This window comes from Ornithorhynchus anatinus, chromosome X1 (genome assembly GCF_004115215.2).
Source record: "Ornithorhynchus anatinus isolate Pmale09 chromosome X1, mOrnAna1.pri.v4, whole genome shotgun sequence".
Classification (NCBI taxonomy): domain Eukaryota; kingdom Metazoa; phylum Chordata; class Mammalia; order Monotremata; family Ornithorhynchidae; genus Ornithorhynchus; species Ornithorhynchus anatinus.
The window spans coordinates 33,124,328-33,143,969 of record NC_041749.1 but is presented as its reverse complement, the minus strand read 5'-3'; the positions used below and the strand labels follow the sequence as shown (position 1 = coordinate 33,143,969).

Here is a 19,642-nt window from a genome sequence, read left to right as displayed (position 1 = left end):
AGAGCATGGGCATGGGAGTCAGAAGGATTTGGGTTCTAATCCTAGCTCTGCCTCATGCCTGCTATTTGACTTCAGGCAAGTCAATTAACTTCTCTGTGCCTCAGTTACCTCGCCTGTAAAATAGGGATTAAGAGTGTGAGCCCCATGTATCTACCCCAGTGCTTAGAAGAGTGCTTGGCACATAGTAAATGCTAAGCAGCATGGCGTAGTGGGTAGAGCACAGGCCTGGGAGTCAGAAGGTCAGGGGTTCTAATACTACGTTTCCCCACTCATCTGCTGTGTGTCCTTGGGCAAGTCACTTCACTTCTCTGTGCCTCAGTTACCTCATCTATATAATGGGGACTGAAACTGTGAACTCCATGAGGGACAGGGACTGTGTCTAACCCTATTTGCTTGTATCCACTCCAGTGTTTAGTACAGTGCCTGGCACATAATCATTCATTCATTCAATAGTATTTATTGAGCACTTACTATGTGCAGAGCACTGTACTAAGCGCTTGGAATGTACAAATCGGTAACAGATAGAGACAGTCCCTGCCCTTTGACGGGCTTACAGTCTAATCGGGGGAGACAGACAAGAACGATGGCAATAAATAGAATCGAGGGGAAGAACATCTCATTAAAACAATAGCAAATAAATAGTATCAAGGTGATGTACATCTCATTAACAAAATAAATAGGGTGATGAAGATATATACAGTTGAGAGGATGAGTACAGTGCTGAGGGGATGGGATGGGAGAGGCGGAGGAGCAGAGGGAAAGTGGGGAGAAGAGGGTTTAGCTGCGGAGAGGTGAAGGGGGTGGTAGAGGGAGCAGAGGGAAAAGGGGAGCTTACAATTACCATAATTATTATTATTACCATATTTTTTTTTGACTACTGCATTAACCTTTTATGGAATGAGACAAGGAGGCAAAAGAGAAAACAATGCCAATGGCTGCCTCTACTCCCTAGCTCAATCAATCTATCAATCAGTGGTATCTTTTGAGCAATTACTGTGTGCAGAGCACTCTATTCTGGAGGGTATAATGCAATACAATTGGTAGACATAATCCCTGCCCACAGAAAGCTTACATTCTGGAGGGGGAAGCAGACATTAAAAGACATTTCAGAAAGGGGAAATAGCAGAGTATAAAGACATGTACTTCATTCCTCTCAAGGTAACATTCTCAGTGTGCCTAGTTCTTATCTTTTCCCTCTAACTTCTCCCCTTGATGCCCCTCCCCCACTATTCTCCCCAGTTTCAAACTCCTAAATTCACATGCATCCAGGAAGCCTATCAAGAGTAATCCCTCTTCACCTTGCCTCCTCCAACTACCACTTTGACCTTGCCTAAATACTTGTCACCACAAGCCTCTAGTATTTTTATTCTCTATTTTTTCCCTTACCTGTAATTCACACTCCTTGGGGCAGGAATTCTGTCGGTCAACTGTTTTGTACTCTTTCAAGTCCTCAGTATAATATTGTATACACAGAAAGTACTTAATAAATACTACTAATTGATTGATTGATTACTCCAAGTTCTAGATTTTGAAATACCATTGTTGGCCTCGAGTGGAACGATATACAGTTTGTGGTTCGCTAACTTCACCTCTACTTAGGTTTTCCCATCAGCAAAATGGGGGTAGCATTATTGATTTGCTCTTTGGAACTGAGACAGCTAAGACGCTAAACCCAAAGCCCCCTCTTCTCTTCCACTGCTTACAATTAAAAACAAAATTACAAAGAGGAAGCTTTAGGATTATCTGAGTCATTTAGCTCAGGAGCTGAGTTTTTTGATATCTATCAATTAATGATATTTTTCTAGTGTAGAGTTCAGGGTGCTGAAAGCAGTGTAGCCTAGTGCATAGAGCAGGGGTCTGGGGGTCAGAAGGACCTGTGTTCTAATTTGAGCTCTGCCACTTTGCTGTGTGACCTTAGGCAAGTCACTTCACTTCTCGGTGGCTCAGTTACCTCATCTGTAAGATGGGGATTGAGCCCCACATAGAACAGGGACTGTGTCCAACCTGATTTGCTCGTATCCACCCCAGCGCTTAATACAGTGCCTGGCACATAGTAAGCACTTAATAAATACCACAATTATTATCCATTATTCTTACTAAGCTTTTGGGAGAGTATAATACAACAGAGTTGGGAGACAAGTTTCCTGCCCAGGAGAAGTTTATAGTGCATAGAGGGAGATATGTGAGAAGCAGTATGGCTTAGAGTAAAGAGCATGGGTTTGGGAGTCAGAGGTCGTGGGTTCTAATCCCAACTCTGCAACTTGTCAGCTGACTGACTCTGGGCAAGTCACTTAACTTCTCTGTGCCTCGGTTACCTCATCTGTAAAATGGGGATAAGGCCTGTGAGCCCCGCATGGGACAGCCTGATTACCTTTTATCTGCCCCACCGTTTAGAAGAGTGCTTGGCGCATAGTAAATGGTTAACAAATACCATTATTATTATTATATACTAGCATTTTTGGTCAGTGGATGCTTATTAAAAGCTGATTCTATTTCAAAAGGAAACTCCCCCCTCTCTTTTTTGTTGCGGACCTGCAACGAACTCTACATAAATACCATTAACTGGTTGACTGTTTGAAATTCCCCCGTTTAGACTGTGAGCCCGTCACTGGGCAGGAATCGTCTCTATCTGTTGCCGAATTGTACATTCCAAGCGTATACAGTGCTACACATAGTAAGCGCTCAATAAATACTATTGGATGACTATGCACCTCACCCCCAAACTAAGACTTTTGACCTATTATGACCTTGGGCAAGCCACTTCACGTCTCTGGGCCTCAGGTCCCTCATCTGTAAAATGGGGATGAAGCCCGTGAGCCCCACGTGGGCCAACCTGATTACCCCGTATCTCCCCCAGCGCTTGGAGCGGTGCTTGTCACATAGTAAGCGCTTAACAAATAGCATCATCATCATCACTGCATTGATTGTCTCCGATCCATCGGCTCGGCTCTAAGGATGTGGCGCCCCTGAGCCAGGAACCGGGAGGGAGGCTGGGGGGGCGCCTCCCCCAGCCCCCCGACCTTGCAGAGAGCTTTCGGCCTTATTCCTCCTTCTTTTCCTCCTCCTCCTCGGCCCGGTTGAGGCCTGCAGAGGGCGGGATTGGTCCTCCAGCTTCAACCACGGGAGGGGGACAGGGCGGAGCTGCGAAAACAACGCCCCCATTCCCTGTCGAGGCCTTCGAGCTCAGAGATTATTGCAGCAGCAGCAGCAGCAGCAGCAGCGGGATTTATTTGCACATCGCTCTGAATACATTTGCATGTTTTGGGGCTTGCCTTCTCTTAAAGGAGCGGCCCGCCGAGGCTACCAACCTCAGTTGCCAAGTTCAGCTGCCAACCTCAGCTGCCAACCTCGCCATGCTCCTGTCCCTGTCCGTGCTGCTGCTGTCCGCCCTCCTGGGGCCCGCGACCCCCGCCCCCGACCCTGGCACCCCCCGTGCCCTGCGACTCACCAGGGTAAGTGCCCCCCGCCCGGGCCTGGGAGCCCCTTGTTGGGCAGGGATTGTCTCTATCTGTATCTATCTGCGCTCAGGACACTGCTCTGCACATAGTAAGCGCTCAGAAGACGACTGAATGAACGAATGGAACGGGGGACCCCTCTCCCCCCACTGATCAGAATAATGACGGTATTTTTAAGCTCTTACTATGTGCCAAGCTCTGTTCTAAGAGCTGGGAGAGATCCAAGGTGCCAAGCACTGTTCTAAGCATTGGGTGAGATACGAGGTGATGAGGTTGTCCTACACGGGGCTCCCACTCTTCATCCCCATTTTACAGATGAGGTGACTGAAGCCCAGAGAAGTGAAGTGACTTGCCCAAGGTCACACAGCAGACATGTGGAGGAGTCGGGATTAGAACCCACATCCTCTGACTCCCAAGCCCGGGCTCTTTCCACTGAGTCACGTTGCTTGGAACCACCAAGCAAGGAGTCGGGTTCTCCCCCAAGCAAGGAGTAGGAGTCGGTTCTAATCGACTCTGCCACTTGTCTGCGGTGTGACCTTGGGCAAGCCACTTCACTTCTCTGTGCCTCAGTTCCCTCATCTGTAAAATGGGGATTAACACTGTGAGCCTCACGTGGGACAACCCGATTAACTTGTATCTACCCCAGTGCTTAGTACAGGGATTGGCACATAGTAAGTACTTAACACATACCGTTATTATGATGATGACGATGATGATGTCTGCTGTGTGACCTCGGGCAAGTCACTTCACTTCTCTGTGCCTCAGTTCCCTCACCTGTAAAATGGGGATTGAGACTGTGAACCTCTGATTACCTCGTATCTACCCCAGCTCTTAGAGCAGTGCTTGGCACATAGTAAGTGCTTAACAAGTACCATTATTATTATTATTATATGCTTTATTATTAAGCATATTATTATTATAAAGCCCATACTTTGCACCAGGTTCTGGGGTTGATACAAGCAAATTGGGTTGGACCCAGACCCTGTCCCACCTCAGTCTCAAGGCCCATTTTACAGATGAGATTAATTGAAGCACAGAGAAGTGAAGCGACTTGCCCGAGGCCATACAGCACACAAGTGGTAGAGTCAGAATTAGACTCATGGGGTGGCCAGGGCACAATGCCCGGGGAACTGGGCAAAAGATCTTCTCGTCCCAGCTCTGTCACTTGTCTGCTGGGTGACTTTGGGCAAGTCACTTAACTTCTCTGTGTCTCAGTTACCTCCTTTGGTAAATGAGGATTAAGATTGGGAGCCCCAGGTGGGATGAGGACTCTGTCCAACTTGATTAGCTTATATCTACCCCAGCGCTAGAACAGTGCCTGACACAAATCCCATTAAAAAAAAAAGACCTCCCTCACTCCCCTCAGCAAATTGTAACCCCCTAGGCATCTTCTTTTACAGTAGGGAGGTGTGCTGATCCAGGCTCTGGGCATCTCCAACCTGGTCCTCCCTGTAGACTGTAAACTCGTTGTGGACAGGGAATGGGTCTACTAACTCTATTGTATTGTACTCTCCCGAGCGCTTAGTACAGTGTTCCGCACTCAGTAAGCTCCCAATAAATAGCATTGATTGATTGGCTCCCGACCTCCAAATCCCCAAGCGCAATCCGGAGCCTGATCATACATGAAGGGAAACCTGGTAGGGTAATTCCTAGGAAGAAAGAGACTCTGGCTTTATGCAATTATTCATAATAGTATTTGAGTGTTATATGTATTAATCCCGAGGCAGCGTTTTTTGTTTCGATCACTGGGGCGGGCAACACATTTGTGATTTTAGGAAGCACAGCAATAAAATGATGTATTGTATTTTCATTTAAAATATTAAATCACTAAATGGGATGGGGGCCGGTGATGCAGAGGGGCTAAGTAAACCTGCTCAGGTGAGTAGCAGAGCAGAGACCAGCTGTTGCGGTCCATCAGACAATACTGCTTCTGGAGTAGGAGTGGAAGGTGGAGCACGGGCATATATGAAGATAGAACCTTGGCCCTTCTGTAGGTTCTAACACTGATGCTTGGAATGGGAATATTCCGGGGTGGAAAGGGAATATGGAATGGATAGGAACTGACTCTAAACGCCTAACCATCCAGAAAGTCACCATTTTGAGTTTTATCCTGATTAGAAACTCCCCAATCAAGTGAGTGCTTACTGTGTGCAGAGGACTGTATTGAGCACTTGGGAGAGGACGATAATAGAGCTGTAGACGCGTTCCCTGTCCATAAAGAGCCGACAATCCAGAGTTGACACGGGCCTTCAGGAAACCCTACCCCTACCCCTACCACTTTTGTCAAAGACCCGGGGTAAGAGAAGCTGGGAGAAAGCTGGAGGAGCAGTAGCCCTCATGGAGTTGGCAGTTACAGCCCGGGGAGATGGAATGGAGTCAGGATGAAAGGAATGGGAAGGCAGTGAGAATACAAAGCCCTTCAGTCTCTTGGTTTCAGTTAATGCCTTCTTGTGAGTACAGCTTCCTGTCAGCGCTCTTTTCATCTGTCCTCTCACCAGGAACTGTCTGACCATCAGCTTGTTTAATTCATCAACGGTATTTACTGAGCGCTTAATCGGTGCAGAGCACTGTACTAAGCGGTTGGGAGAATACAATGCAACAGAGTTGGTAGGCATGTTCCCTGCCCACAACGAGTTTATAGTCTAGACTGCTTAACTCAGTATCCTGTGGTTCTGAGACCCTGCGAGAAGTGAGGGGAGAGAAGGGTGAAGAGAACTGCACAAAGGGAACCTAGTGGCTCCAGAGAACACTCTGCAAATTGTTTATAGAGATTTTAGGGAAGAAGCTTGGCCTAGGGGAAAGAACATTGGCCTGGTAGTCAGAGGAACTGGACTCTGCCACTTGCCTGCTGTGAGATCTTGGGCAAGTCACTTACCTTCACTGGACCTCAGTTTCTTCATCTGAAAAATTGAGATTCAATCCTACTCCCTCTACTTGGACTGTGAGCCCCGTGTGGGACAAAGACTGTATCCAACCTGATTATTTTGTATCTACCCCAGTGCTTAGTACACAGTAAGCATTTAACAAGTACCATTATTGTGTTGTTATATATGTAAAGTGACTTGCCCAAGGTCACACAGTAGACAAGTGACAGGGATTAAAACCCAGGTCCTTCTGACTTCCAGGCTTTTGCTCCATCCACTATGCCACACTTCTTCTCTATTAATGTCTCAACCATTTCCTGCTCTCACTCTTCTCTTTTTGTCTATCTCAGGTGTCCTCCTGGTTCTCAGCCTGATGTGTTGATGATGGGGGGTGAGGGGGATAGGAGAGTGGGAGAGGGGTACTTTTCCTGGATTCCTTACCTCACAGTCCTTGAATGATTTCCCTGTGGTGTCTCTGACCCTCCCCGCCCTTCCCCTGGAAGATCGGCCCCAGCACAACTTTTTTAACCCCTTTCACCATACAGGTCAGTGGCTTCTCATGGGAGAACTGCGACGATGGAAAGGACCCAGCGGTGATTCACAGCCTGACGGTGTCTCCTGACCCGATCAACGTCCCTGGGGATCTGACTGTCAGCGCCTCGGTCTCCACCAATGTCTCACTAACTGCTCCTCAGAAGGTACGTGTGATGGGGAAAGTGGAAGTCCCTGGGGCCAGCTGGCAGAGAGGAGGAAATCCTGTCATAGTCTGCTGTGGGGAGAGGGTCTCTTGAATCTGTCCATTCAATCAGTGCTATTTACTGTGTCTGTTATACTGTTGTACTCTCCAAAGTGGAAAGAGCACAGGCTTTGGAGTCAGAGGTCATGGATTCGAATCCCGGCTCTGCCACTTGTCAGCTGTGTGACTGTGGGCAAGTCACTACACTTCTCTGCGCCTCAGTTACCTCATCTGGAAAATGGGGATTAAGACTGTGAGCCCCACGTGGGAGAACCTGATTCCCCTGTGTCTACCCCAGCGCTTAGAACAGTGCTCTGCACATAGTAAGTGCTTAACAAATACCAACATTATTATTACGTATTACAGTGCCCTGCACACAGTAAGCATTCAGTAAATATGACTGACTCCCCACTCCACCATCTGCAGGCTCTTTCAAGTGGGATCAGAGAAGGGAGCTTTATAAAAACACTACTGACTGGCACACACACACACTTCCCCCTCCCCCTCTGGTCTTGTGCTCTTTACTCGGCCAGAAAGTTTATAAAGTGGAATAAATTAACCCTGACTGACATTGACTTCCTGATCACACAGAATTTGGTCTGTGGGCTGAAAGGATTTCTTTTTTGGAGTGACTTCCTTTGGCTGGAATAGAGATTTTTCTTCAGTTCTCTCTTCCTCCTGTCACCCCACTTTTTTTTCTTTATTTAATAATAATAATAATAATAATAATGATGTTGGTATTTGTTAAGCGCTTACTATGTGCCAAGCACTGTTCTAAGCACTGGGGTAGATACAAGGTAATCAGGTTGTCCCACATGAGGCTCACAGTCTTAATCCTCATTTTACAGATGAGGTAACTGAGACACAGAGAAGTTAAGTGACTTGTCTGAAGTCACACAGCTGATCAGTGGCAGAACCGGGATTAGAATCCATGACCTCATCCCCACTCCCAATTTCTGGAGCAGTGAATGTGAGGCAGAGACTGGGATCGGATCTCCTTCATAAAGGAAGTTTATTCTCTTGCAGAGAAAGGTGAATTTAGATGTTCCTGCTTTGGGTATTGCTTATTGTTTAAGCATCAGCAATCCTGTGCCAGCAGTGAGATCAGAGTGAAGGGTTCAGGAGCTACTGTCTTATTCCTTAAGTGACTTTGGGGCCAAGTAGAAAGGATTGATAATATTCAGTATTCTGCCTCCCTGTGGGATGAAGCAGCATGGCCTAGTGGAAAGAGCCCGGGCCCAGGAGTCAGAGGACCTGGGTTCTAAACCCGGCTCTACCACTTGTCTGCTGTGTGACCTTCGGCCAGTCACTTAACTTCTCTGTGCCTAGGTTCCCTCATCTGTAAAATGGTGATTAAATCCTAGCCCCTCGTTCTTTGACTGTGAGCCTCGTGTGGGACAGGGATTGTGTCTAATCTGATTGTTTTACCCTGTGCAAGGATGACACGCAAATTCATGAAGCGTTCCATATTTTTATCTATTTTAATGGTATTGATGCCTGACTACTTGTTTTGTTTAGTTGTCTGTCTCCCGCTTCTAGACTGTGAGCCCGTTGTTGGGTAGGGATTGTCTCTATCTGTTGCCGAATTGTACTTTCCAAGCGCTTAGTAGAGTGCTCTGCACACAGTAAGCGCTCAATAAATACGACTGAATGACTAGCACAGCCCTAGGCACATTGTAAATCCTTAACAAATACTATAATAGATTGAATTGTAGGAAAAAAAGGCTCAACAGCAGGATAAAGCCCCAGATTAAACTAACCTCAGGGGTAGCTCACTCATCCTCCACCATCCCCGTGAGGAAGGTAGGGGCAGATATTGCTGTACTATTTTATAGAGGAGGCAATCCAGGCGGAGTCACCTGTTAAAGTAAGCCAGTACTGACAGTTAGGTAGGCTAACACCGGCGAGGACAGTGTTTCTTTGTCTTGCCCTTGGTGTCTAGCTAGGTTTTAGCACAGAGTGAACATTCAGCCCTTATAGACTTTTTGAGAATGGTCCCTCAGCCCCTCTTCCTCAATCAATCAATTTGAGTGCTTACTGTGCGCAGAGCACTGTACTAAGCACTTGGGAGTACAAAATGACAGAGCTGGGACACGTTTCCTCCCGACAAGGAGCTCTATGTGGGACAGGGACTGTGTCCAACCCGATTTGCTTGTATTCACCCCAGCATGTAGTACAGTGCCTGGCACGTAGTAAGCACTTAACAAATATCGTAATTATTTTTATTGTTATTGGAGTAGGAGTTTACAGTCAGCTAGTGCTAGCTGCCGCCCTGGAAGCACAATCCAGAAGCTCATTATGAACAGGGAACGAGTCCGCTAATTCTGTCGTATTGTACTCTCCCAAACGCTTAGTACAGTGCTCTGCACACAGAAAATGCTCAATAAATACCATTGATTGAAGTTTCAGCTGTGGTTGTGCCCACAGCAGGCCAGAAGGCCTCTGGAAGTCTCGGATCTCCTTTCAACTGCCAAGGTAGTGTTCCAGCCCCTCACCGAGGGTCCTGACGGGAGCAACCTACCCACCTCCTTATGGAGGGCTGTAGCCCCGAAGCCCACACTTCTGTCTCCAAGGGAGTCAGAGTAGTCTGTTGGACTTTTCAGGCTGGATGCACCCAACACACAGCTCAGCGTCTCTGCACTCTCCCAGCCTCTCCGTGTCTTGACTGGGAGGGCCGGAGATTGCAGCAGGCAATCTGGGATCCAGAGCTGTTTGGTTGTTGAAGTTTCCTCCCTTGCTCAGACTCGTTTGGAGATTGCTGTTGAGTGAATCAACATAATTAGTACCTCACTCCTATTTCTTGTCTGAACTGCCAAGAAGTGATTGCATTGCTCCAGTCCACGGGGTTTCTAGTTCTCCAATTATTCATGGAATCAGTTCCACTTTCTCAGGGTTGCTGTGAGTTGCTTGAGCCCTCATTTTCAACTGTCCCTGGGAATCATTCGGGCCATAAGTACCACCTTGTGCGATGTCCCGTCAATAACTGAGTGACTCACTTCTCAAACCTGTTCTAAGTGCTCCCCAGAAGAATTTATCCACAGACTCTTCTCTCACCCATAATCTCCAGATCCATTTCAGTAATGACTTTTGCTTTTTAAACAGGGCGCTTGGCTTTCTGAGCCTCAGGAGTGGGGAGATACTAGGTCCCAGTGATGGGAGGGGAAGAGCATGGCCTAGTGGAAAGAGCATGGGGCTTAGAAATTAGAGAACCTGGGTTGTAATCCTGGCTCTGCCACCTGTCTGCTGCATGATCTTAGGCAAAACACTTAACTTGTCTTGTCCTCAGTTTCCTCATCTGCAAAATGGGGATTGAGCCCTCATGGGACAGGGACTGCGTCCAATCCGATTTACTTATATCCACCCCAGCACTTAGAACAGTGCCTAGCTCATAGTAAATGCTTAACAAATACCGTAATTATTATTATTATTATTATAAGGGGAAGGAAGAACTGACATTTTAATCTCCATTTTACAGATGAGGAAACTGAGGCCCAGAGAAGCTAAGTAGCTTACCCAAGATGACACTTCAGGCTAATGGCAGAGCAGAAACTAGAACCCTGCTCTGACTCCCAGAGAGCAGAAACTAGACTCCCAGCCTTATTCTACTAGGCCTCGTAGCTCTTCTCTTTAGCTCTTCTCTTCCTCTTTAGAAGGGGCAGCTACTGACATTGGGAAAGAGGGGTTCTGTCAGGAGCTCCGAGTTTCAGTTCCGAGAGTCCTGATTAGCAAAGAGGCCAGTAAGTAGGAGGACCTAGGAGGGTCAGCAGGTTAGCCAGAGGAGCCCAACCAAAGCAGGGGGATTTGCATCTGAACGGAAAGCAGAAGGCCTTGGTCTGGAGATTTTCACTTCCCTAAGAGTTCCTCATGGGTCCAGGCCAGGGTCGGGGCATGGGCTGGGCCATCTGGGAACTAGCATGTGTTTATGACCCGCCGCCACAGTGAAGCGGGAGTTCTAACAAAGCCTACCTTTGTTGCTGTCGTTTTGGCTCCTGGCTCTCTGGTTGGGTTTGGTGCAGCGGGGATGGCACTCTGCACTGGCACGGTTTCGGGCCAGATATTACATGGACCAGAAAGCAGAGTCTAATTGAGAGCCATGCCCAGGGTCACATGACAACAAGGGCAGCTTTCACTGCTTGTTCTCCCTGAAATGCTTATCAGAAAGCTTTTAAAATAACACATTGCCGTCAGCTAAATTTGTGATAAGGTGACAGTTTTGTGATAAGGTAACAGAAAGGGGCAAGGGAAAAGTGGAGAAGAGTTTAGGTAACTTGATCCTGGTCAGAGATATGAGGAAAACTAAGCTCCTGGACCAGTATACCCCCTCCCCAACTCCCAAACTCCAGACTGTAAACTCATTGTGGGCAGAGAATGCTTCTGTTTATTGTTATATTTTACTCTCCCAAATGATTAGTAGACTGCTCTGCACACAGTAAGAACTCAATAAATACGACTGAATGAATGAAAGCTCTACTAAGGGAATAACACCAGTATTGAATCCACGTCACTGGGAGTTTAATCGCCCTCCCCAGATTGGCTGAAACAGGATTTCACAACAAATTCTACTGCATACCTCACCCAGGTTGTATGCCCAAGGATGCATAGTGAATCATTGGCTTTAACATAGATCAACCAGACTGGGTCTTCTCTGCTCCGGTCCATGACCTGCAGAGATATTCCTGGGATGCGCAGGCATGCCAAAGTAGAGAACTGAAGTAGTAAGCCAGATAGTGTGAAGCAGCACAGCCTAATGGATAGAGCATGGGCCTGGGATACATAAGGACCTGGGTCCTAATCCCAGCTCCACCACTTATCTTCTGTGTGACCTTGGGCAAGTCACTTAACTTCTCTGTACTTCAAGTTACCTAATCTCTAAAAGGGAGATTAAGACTGTGAGCCCCATGTGGTACACGGACTGGGTCCAATCAGGTTAGCTTGGTATCAACCCCAGTGCTCAGACAGTACCTGGCACATAGTAAGCACTTACCAAATTCAATTAAAAAAAGATAAATTGGAGTGATAGTGAGCTTTTTGTCCAAAGTATCTGGTTGGGTCTTTCTTCCACCTTGCTTTGATGGTGGCAACTTGGCCTCCAGGTGTTTGATAAGCACTTATTAATTAGCACCTGGCCCCTTCAGATGATGGGGGAGGTGGTGAGAGAGTCAGCCTAGCCTAGGGAGGTGGGAGAGAGGAGAAGAGATCTCAGCTGCTCAGCTCAGTCAGGGAGCAGTACCCATCTGCCCACTGTCCATTCCCAAATTCATCTCTCTTTCCTCCTCTCCAGTTCTTCTGCACCTGCTGGAGTTTCTCACCACCACCAACCTCCTTGCTGAATTTACGTAGTAGACGGTGAAGTCAGCCTTTCCGATCCCCCCAGATCTACTGTTTGTGGCTAGTTTAGCCCCAGCAGTGACGTTGCCCTTACATCAGATAACTACTTACTAGAGAAGCAGTGTGGCCTAGTGGAAAAAATACAGGGCTGGGAATCAGGAGACCTAGGTTCAATCCTGGTGCTGCCACTTACCCGCTCTGTGACCTGGAGCAAGTCACTTAACTTCTTTGTGCCTTAGTTTCCTCACCTGTAAAATGGGGATTCAATCCTCCCCACTTAGACTGTGATCCCCACGTGGGACGTGGACCATGTTCGATCTGATTGTCTTGTATCTATCCCAGCACTTCGTACAATGCTTGGCACTAGATTGTAAACTCATTGTGGGCCATAGTAAGCAGCTGTTCTAAGTGCTGGGTAGATACAAGTTAATCAGGTTGGACACGGTCCCTGTCCCAAATTGGGATCACAGTCTTAGTCCCCATTTTTCACAGAGGAGGTAACTGAGGCCCAGAGAAGTGAAGTGACTTGCCCAAGGTCACACAGCAGACAAGTAGTGAAGCTGGGATTAGAACCCATGATCTGAATCCCAGGCCCATCCACTACATCTTGCTCCTTTCCTACTGAAGCATCTTTGTCTGGGGATTAATTTCTCTCTGTGGAACTGTTTTCCCCAGGGGGGCGGGGAGGGGGATCCCTGTGAAGCTGCTGGGGCTGAACAAGAACACAGGGACAAGCCACTCCCTGGGCACACGTCCTCCAGCTCCTCCAGCTGCCAAGTCCCCCAGATACCCCCCAAGTCTTGGAAGGGACAGCTAACAGTCCCCGTGATATGGTAACCGTTGGTCTCGTGGAGCCCAGTTTCCTGCTGACTGAGGAATGGGAACAGAGATGGGATTTTCCTATAGATTGTTTCCAAAGAGATAGTAGCGGGCTAGGGCTTGTTTATCTACCCTATCTAATCTCCAGTTTTTCTTTAATTTATTCAAGAAGTCAGCATTAACAGGGAATCATATCTGCCCCTCCATTAATCCAATCACGGCTATTTAGGCTATTGTTACCTAAAACTGGAGCAAACAGCCTTATCTGGTGGACTCAGGATTTCTCTACAAATTGAGTGGAGTTCTTAATCTTCTTTCGGAATGGGCTCACCTTTGGACTCTGGGTAAAGGAGGCCATCTCTCATCCTCCTGTTCAACCTTAAATGCCCCTCTCATTTAAGATTGTAAACTCCTTGAAGACTGGGATCGTATCCTTTACATCTATTCTACCTTCCCAAGGGTTTAGCCCAGGGCTCTACACACTGTGAGTGCTCAATCTATTGAGGTATTACTTTCCTGGACTAGAATCTCTCATCTCCCTACCCTATTTCCCTCCAGTTGCATCACGTACACACTTGGATCCTCACCCCCTAATCCTTGCCCTGACAGTATTTATGTCCATTTATTTAAACTCTGTTGCTTCCCCTTCTAATTTATTTCAGTGACTGTCTCCCCTGCTAAATTATAAAATTGTCAAGGGCAGGGTTCATGTCTGTTAACTACTGTACTCTTCCAATTGCTTAGTACAGTACTTTGAACACAGTAGGTGGTCAATAAATACTATTAATTCCTTCTTGAGGGCAGGAATCACATCTACCAACTCTTTTGTTCTGTACTCTTCAAAGCATCCAAGTAATACTGCAGTGTGCAAATAGTAAGTGCTCAATAAATACCATTAATTGATTGAAGGAGTGATGGATTAATCCTGCATGGAGGAAAGATGAATGGTTCATTTCAAGGGGTGAAACTGGTTCTTTCTCATCCCCACCATTTGAAGTTCTTCACATATTCGGTAAGGCAAAATGCATGTTTAATGAGCAGCACAAAATAGAGGAAAATATATATCTTTCTTTCCCAGTGCAAGGAGCACAGGGCCTGGGTGGAGAAGTCCAGAGCTATGAAACAGAACGGTTTTCTGATACTTGATGTGCTTAAAGCTGGAGAGGGAAAACAGTAGCTTCCAAGACTGTTAAGAGAAGGTGGGGTTCTCTTTGCTCTTTCTCTGATTCCTTGTGAGCCCTAGGAAAAGTCACTCAATTTCTCTGTGCCTCACTTAATCCCCTCAAAAATAGAATGACCCTAACCTGCCGAAGGGAATAAAAGTGGTGGTGGTAATGTTTGGAAATAATGATGAAAACGGTTCTTCTTCCCCCACTCACTGCCCCCAGCCCCACAACCCCAGCCTAATTCCCTTTTCAAGCCTGTTGAGAAACATCTAAGCAGCACAGAGGAAATGGCCTCTTATCGATAATGTTTCTCAGATGGGTGGATTTAACCTCACATCAGTGTTCTTCTTCCTGCTAGTTTCCATTGGGCTCACCCTGCTACCAGGTCTTGCGGGGCTTGGGAGAGATGGACCTAAATTTTGGGGGGTATCTAGGTGAGACTGCTTTCTGAAGGCAGTTCAGAACAGTGCCTTCAGGCAGCTCTCCTAAGAAACATCATTGTGTGACTAAAGCCTTTTTCTCCGAGCTGGCTTCCTCCCTTCTCCCCATATAATAATGATGATATTTATTAAGGGCTTGCGATGTTCCAAGCATTCTGCTAAGGGGTGGGGAAGCTACATGATCATCAGATCAAACACTGTTTCTGTCCCACACAGGGACTCAGGTGAGTGTTGTCATTAAGCGCTTAGTACAGTGCTGTGCACACAGTAAGTGCTCAATAAATATGATTGAATGAATGACTGAATCCCCATTTGACAGATGGAGAAACTGAGGCCCGGAACAGGAAGTTACCTGGCTAGGTCATTCAGTGAGTCAAAACGGAGCTGAAGAAGACGCACTCTGGAGAGTTGCTTTCTCCCAGAAAGATGGCTTCAGCCCGCCATCTCTGATCTCCCCATATGTTACAATAATAATGATCTCCCTAGTAATAATAATATTTGTTAAGCACTTACTGTAAGTTCTTTGTGGGCAGGGAATGTTTCTATTATAATGTTATATTGTACTCTCCCAAGCTCTTAGTAAAGTGCTCTGCAAACAGTAAGTGCTCAATAAATACAATCGATTCATTGATTGCCAAGCATTGTATCCATTTAGGTAGACAGAGGAATATCAGGTCCCACATGGGGAGAACCGATATTGAATTCCCATTCTGCAGATGAGGAAATTGGGGAACAGATAAGTGACTTTCCCAAGGTAATATAGCAGATAAGTGGTAGAACTGCAATTAGAACCCAGGTTCTCTGACTCCCAGGCCAGTGGTCTATCCATTAAGTCACGCTGCTTCCCCCTTATTGCCCCTTTCCCACACACTTTGTTCATGTTGGGCAGTACACCTGGGGGGGGGGGACCTTATTGGACAAAATGGGAGGGAAACCCGGGAGTCATTCATTACTTCAATAGCATTTATTGAGCTCTTACTATGTGCAGAGCACTGTACTAAGTGCTTGGAATGTCTAATTCGGCAACAGATAGAGATAAACCCTGCCCAACAACGGGCTCACAATCTAAATGCCGGGGGGGGGGTGTCCCCACCCACCATCCCACTTTCTCCCCTTGCCGTCCTCACGGGGTGAACCCCTCTCGTTCCCAGGTGGAGTTAATTATGGAGAAGGAGATGGCAGGCCTCTGGATCAAGATCCCTTGTGTGGAACAGATGGGGAGCTGCACTTACGATGACATTTGTGAGGTCCTCGACTCTCTCATCCTTCCGGGGCAGCCTTGCCCTGAGCCTCTGCACACCTATGGCCTCCCCTGCCACTGCCCCTTCAAAGAGGTAAGTGATTAGCAGGAGAGCCCTCCTCTTTTTACCTGCTGCGGGGCGACCCCGAGGGAGAAGAGAGGTCCGCCTGAGAGACTATCCCCAGGATTCTTTGCCTCTGGCCTCTCAGCTTTCTTCCATCTCAGAGCCTGTGGGTTACAGACCCAACGTGGCCGGGCTTGGACTAGCCCCACCTCACTGGTCTTCCTCTGAGGGGAGAACACGGCGCCCAGGAGGAAGGGGGGCTCAGAGTCCTTCAGCATCTGCCGCGGCCAAGTGGGTCAGACTGACTGGCCCCAGGAGGGACCTCAGGCTGAGGGGCGGGGATTCCCCCTGCAGCCTCGTGGCTGCAAGGTGGCGCCCAGAGAGTTTAACGGAGTAGGGGAGGAAGTCGTCCTTGCCTCAGGTGACCAAATTCAAGAACAGAGAATGATTTCGGTTCCTGTCTGTGGGACGTTTCTGTTGCACTATGCGATGGTGGGCGCCCAAGGGGAGCTAGACCTGGACCTTCAAAATGACCCCAGGTTTCTGCCACCCTTACAGCCTGTCCTCACTTGCCCACACCCTCTCCCTGGGGCAGGGATTCGGGGAAATGCCAGCGGATTAGGAGGTGGGTGAGAGAGAGGGAGTCCAACCGGGGAGGACAGTAAAGACCTTTTCTAACCACAAGTAGTGGCGAGAGGCCGGGACCAGCCTGCTGCCAGGGGAAGGGCTTGGGTCACTTCATAGTCCTCGGGCGGGTCAGAGGCCACATCTGGCCAGCAGAGGGAAAGGGGTCGTGAGTGGCCAGCCTTTGAAGAAGACACATCCACGTCAATGATATTTACTGAGCGCATACTCTGTGCAGATCACTGTACTAAGCCCTCCAGAGAGTGCAGTGGTCACTTGCTGGGGAGACAGAAACTAAAATAAATTTCAGTTAGGGGGAGCAATAAAGTATAAAGATATGCATATAATAGACATGATCTCTGCCTTCAAGGAGCTCAGAGTCTACTCTGTGCAGAGCACTGTACTAAGCCCTCCAGAGAGTGCAAAGCGTTGGACAGGACCCCTGCCCTCCCTACCCGGGGAGACAGAAACGTCTCCATGGAGGCAACTCAGGGGCTGCAGGCTAGGGCCTTAGGGGCAGTGTATGGGAGAGGCAGACCTGTGGCTGCAGGTCACAAGAGACAGTAGGGCTGGGGACAGAGCTGGAACTGGGCACCGCAGACCCTCCTCAGGCTACACCCATGTGGGCTAGGGCACCACTCTCTTGCCAACCAAAAGGGCCACCAACGTGGCAGCAAAATCAGCCTCATAGCGGAATGATCATTCTGGGACTTGTTCCTTTAGTGGAGCCGGCTTCCTGCCAGGTCCAGTTTATTCCTCCACTTGTTTATGCCCTAACTTGCCAACAGAGAAAAAGTATTCTACTCCCAAACACAGGTCTGGGAGGACCTAGAGGAGACCGTGGACTTAGAGGTTGGGCCCCTGGTGGGGAGCGGACGGTCCGGTCTTCCAATGCCCACCTTGCCTTCTGATCTGCCTGTTGGTGTTTGTCTCCCCAGGGCACCTACTCGCTTCCAGAGAGCCGTTTCTCCCTGCCAGACATAGACCTGCCCTCCTGGCTCAGCAATGGCAATTACCGCATTGGGGGCGTACTGAGCAGGGGGGACAAGAGACTCGCCTGTGTCAAGATCTCCGTCTCCCTCCATGCGAAGTGAGGCAGGCCTGGGCACGAGGCTGGTCACCAGCTTTCTTCCTCCTGGAGCCCCGAGGAAGGCCCGTCTTGAGATTGAAATGTCCTTCCCCTTCCCTTCTCCTTGCCTTTCTTCTCCTTTCCGGACTGGCTATAAAGCAGCAAGGTCTCGAAGGCCCTGCTCCGTGAACCTTTCCATCCCTTGTCTCCCACCCCCCCCATCTCTAACTCAGCTACCTCTTCTCACATTCCGATTTCTAACCAGGCCTGAGGGCTCCCCGCTCCTTACTCTTATTCCTTTTCCTTTCTTATTGTCCATCCCCATCAGTCCCTATTTGATCACTGCAAATAGCTAAATAGGGACTGGACCTGGGGGCTTCCCCCAGAGGGACCAGTGGGAGACCCTCACCATCCCTGAATCCTCTTCTGAGGGCTGATCTGTCACCTCGGGCCCCAGAATACTTAATTCCAATTTTCACATGGAATTTTTTATTTTTTAAATCACAACATTAACATTTACCTTTTTAGTATCTTCAGCCTTCCTCCTGTCCCCGATCCTTCATAGCAGTGACACGTTCTGCCATCCTGCCCAGCCTTTTCCTGCATCTGCTGCAGTGTGGCTAGCGGGTCTGGACGGTTGGCTACTTTCCCAGAGGCCCTCTCTCCTGGGTTGTTGGCCCAGTATATTCTGTGCACTGGAGATGTGTGGACAGCAGCTGCCCCAGTGAAACCTCACTGATACCCATTGAGCATTTACTGTGGATTTCTCTACGGTTTCCAGTTTCCATAAAGAACCCTTGCTTGTCCTCTTCATTCCAAAAGTTTCTGTCTCCTATTGTTTGCACCGGTGGGCAGGAGCGGGTCAGCACTAAAGGCCCGGGCCTTTTTGTTTTTCCTTTCAGTAACAGAACAAGGAGTTTTAGTTTCAGGCATTCCTTTTCCCAGGGGATCAAATGGCTTGCTTTGCAGAGAGAACAACTGCTTCTGCTGCAGGGAAGCCCACGCCGGCTTTTCCACAGGCCACTGTCATGACTCTCTGAACCGAAGCTCCAGGCCGTTTTTCCGCCAGAACTCCACACCAAACAACTCAATCCATCCTCAGCTTACCATCGACCACCTTACCCAGGCAATTTAGCCCTCATGGAGTCCCAGCACCGAGGGAACGTCATAGAATTGGTCAGTGCCCCAAAGTAACCCAGAAACCTAGCTCTCTCCTGCCAGCTTGGTCACCAAATCTCATGTCTGGGGACCCCAAGGGAGCTAGGGATGCAGAGGGTGAGTTCCTGCCTTAGCACTGCAGTCTGCATTTCTTTATTTCTGTAACACTCTGTTGAATTGTCTCACAGATCAGTAGTTTTTATGGTTGTCATTTTTTCCTCTTGGGGGAAATTCTAGCCATCCTACCGACAGGATCCTTCCTGCTCCCTGTGTTCTGGTGGTTTTTTCTTCTGGCCTGTTGCACCAGGCAGTGACAAACAGGGTTCTCAAAGCTGAATTCTCAATAAATCTTTTTTAACTCACCAAGAAGTGCCAGGATGTGCTTCTGCAATTAAATCTGATTTACTGATTAGTTGGGTTCTTTCCTGTGGGATATTTTGGATGTGTGGTCACATGGCTTCACCCCCTTGTCGCTAATCAATCAATGATATTTACTGAGCACATACTCTGTGCAGAGCACTGTACTAAGCCCTCCAGAGAGTGCAGTTGTCACTCGCTGAGGAGACAGAAACTAAAATAAATTTCAGTTAGGGGGAGCAATAAAGTATAAAGATGCATATCTTATAATAAATAAATAAAATAATAAATATAATAAACATGACTGTCTTCAAGGAGCTCA

The 19,642-nt window shown here is 48.0% G+C and overlaps 1 protein-coding gene across 1 annotated transcript; it reads left to right on the top strand.

Moving 5' to 3' along the window:
• Positions 1 to 3,159: 3,159 nt before the first annotated feature.
• Positions 3,160 to 19,375, top strand: GM2A (GM2 ganglioside activator). The gene is made up of 4 exons (XM_029051360.2): positions 3,160 to 3,452; positions 6,865 to 7,017; positions 15,960 to 16,142; positions 17,675 to 19,375. Exons 1-4 carry the CDS (start codon positions 3,354 to 3,356, stop codon positions 17,828 to 17,830), a joined length of 591 nt encoding a protein of 196 aa, XP_028907193.1. The 5' UTR covers positions 3,160 to 3,353; the 3' UTR covers positions 17,831 to 19,375.
• Positions 19,376 to 19,642: the final 267 nt, after the last annotated feature.

Coding starts and splice junctions, on each gene's coding strand:
- GM2A (XM_029051360.2), top strand. CDS start 3,354: ATGCTCCTGTCCCTGTCCGTGCTGCTGCTGTCCGCCCTCCTGGGGCCC. Junction 3,453..6,864: donor GTGCCCTGCGACTCACCAGG/GTAAGTGCCCCC, acceptor TTCACCATACAG/GTCAGTGGCTTCTCATGGGA. Junction 7,018..15,959: donor CACTAACTGCTCCTCAGAAG/GTACGTGTGATG, acceptor TCTCGTTCCCAG/GTGGAGTTAATTATGGAGAA.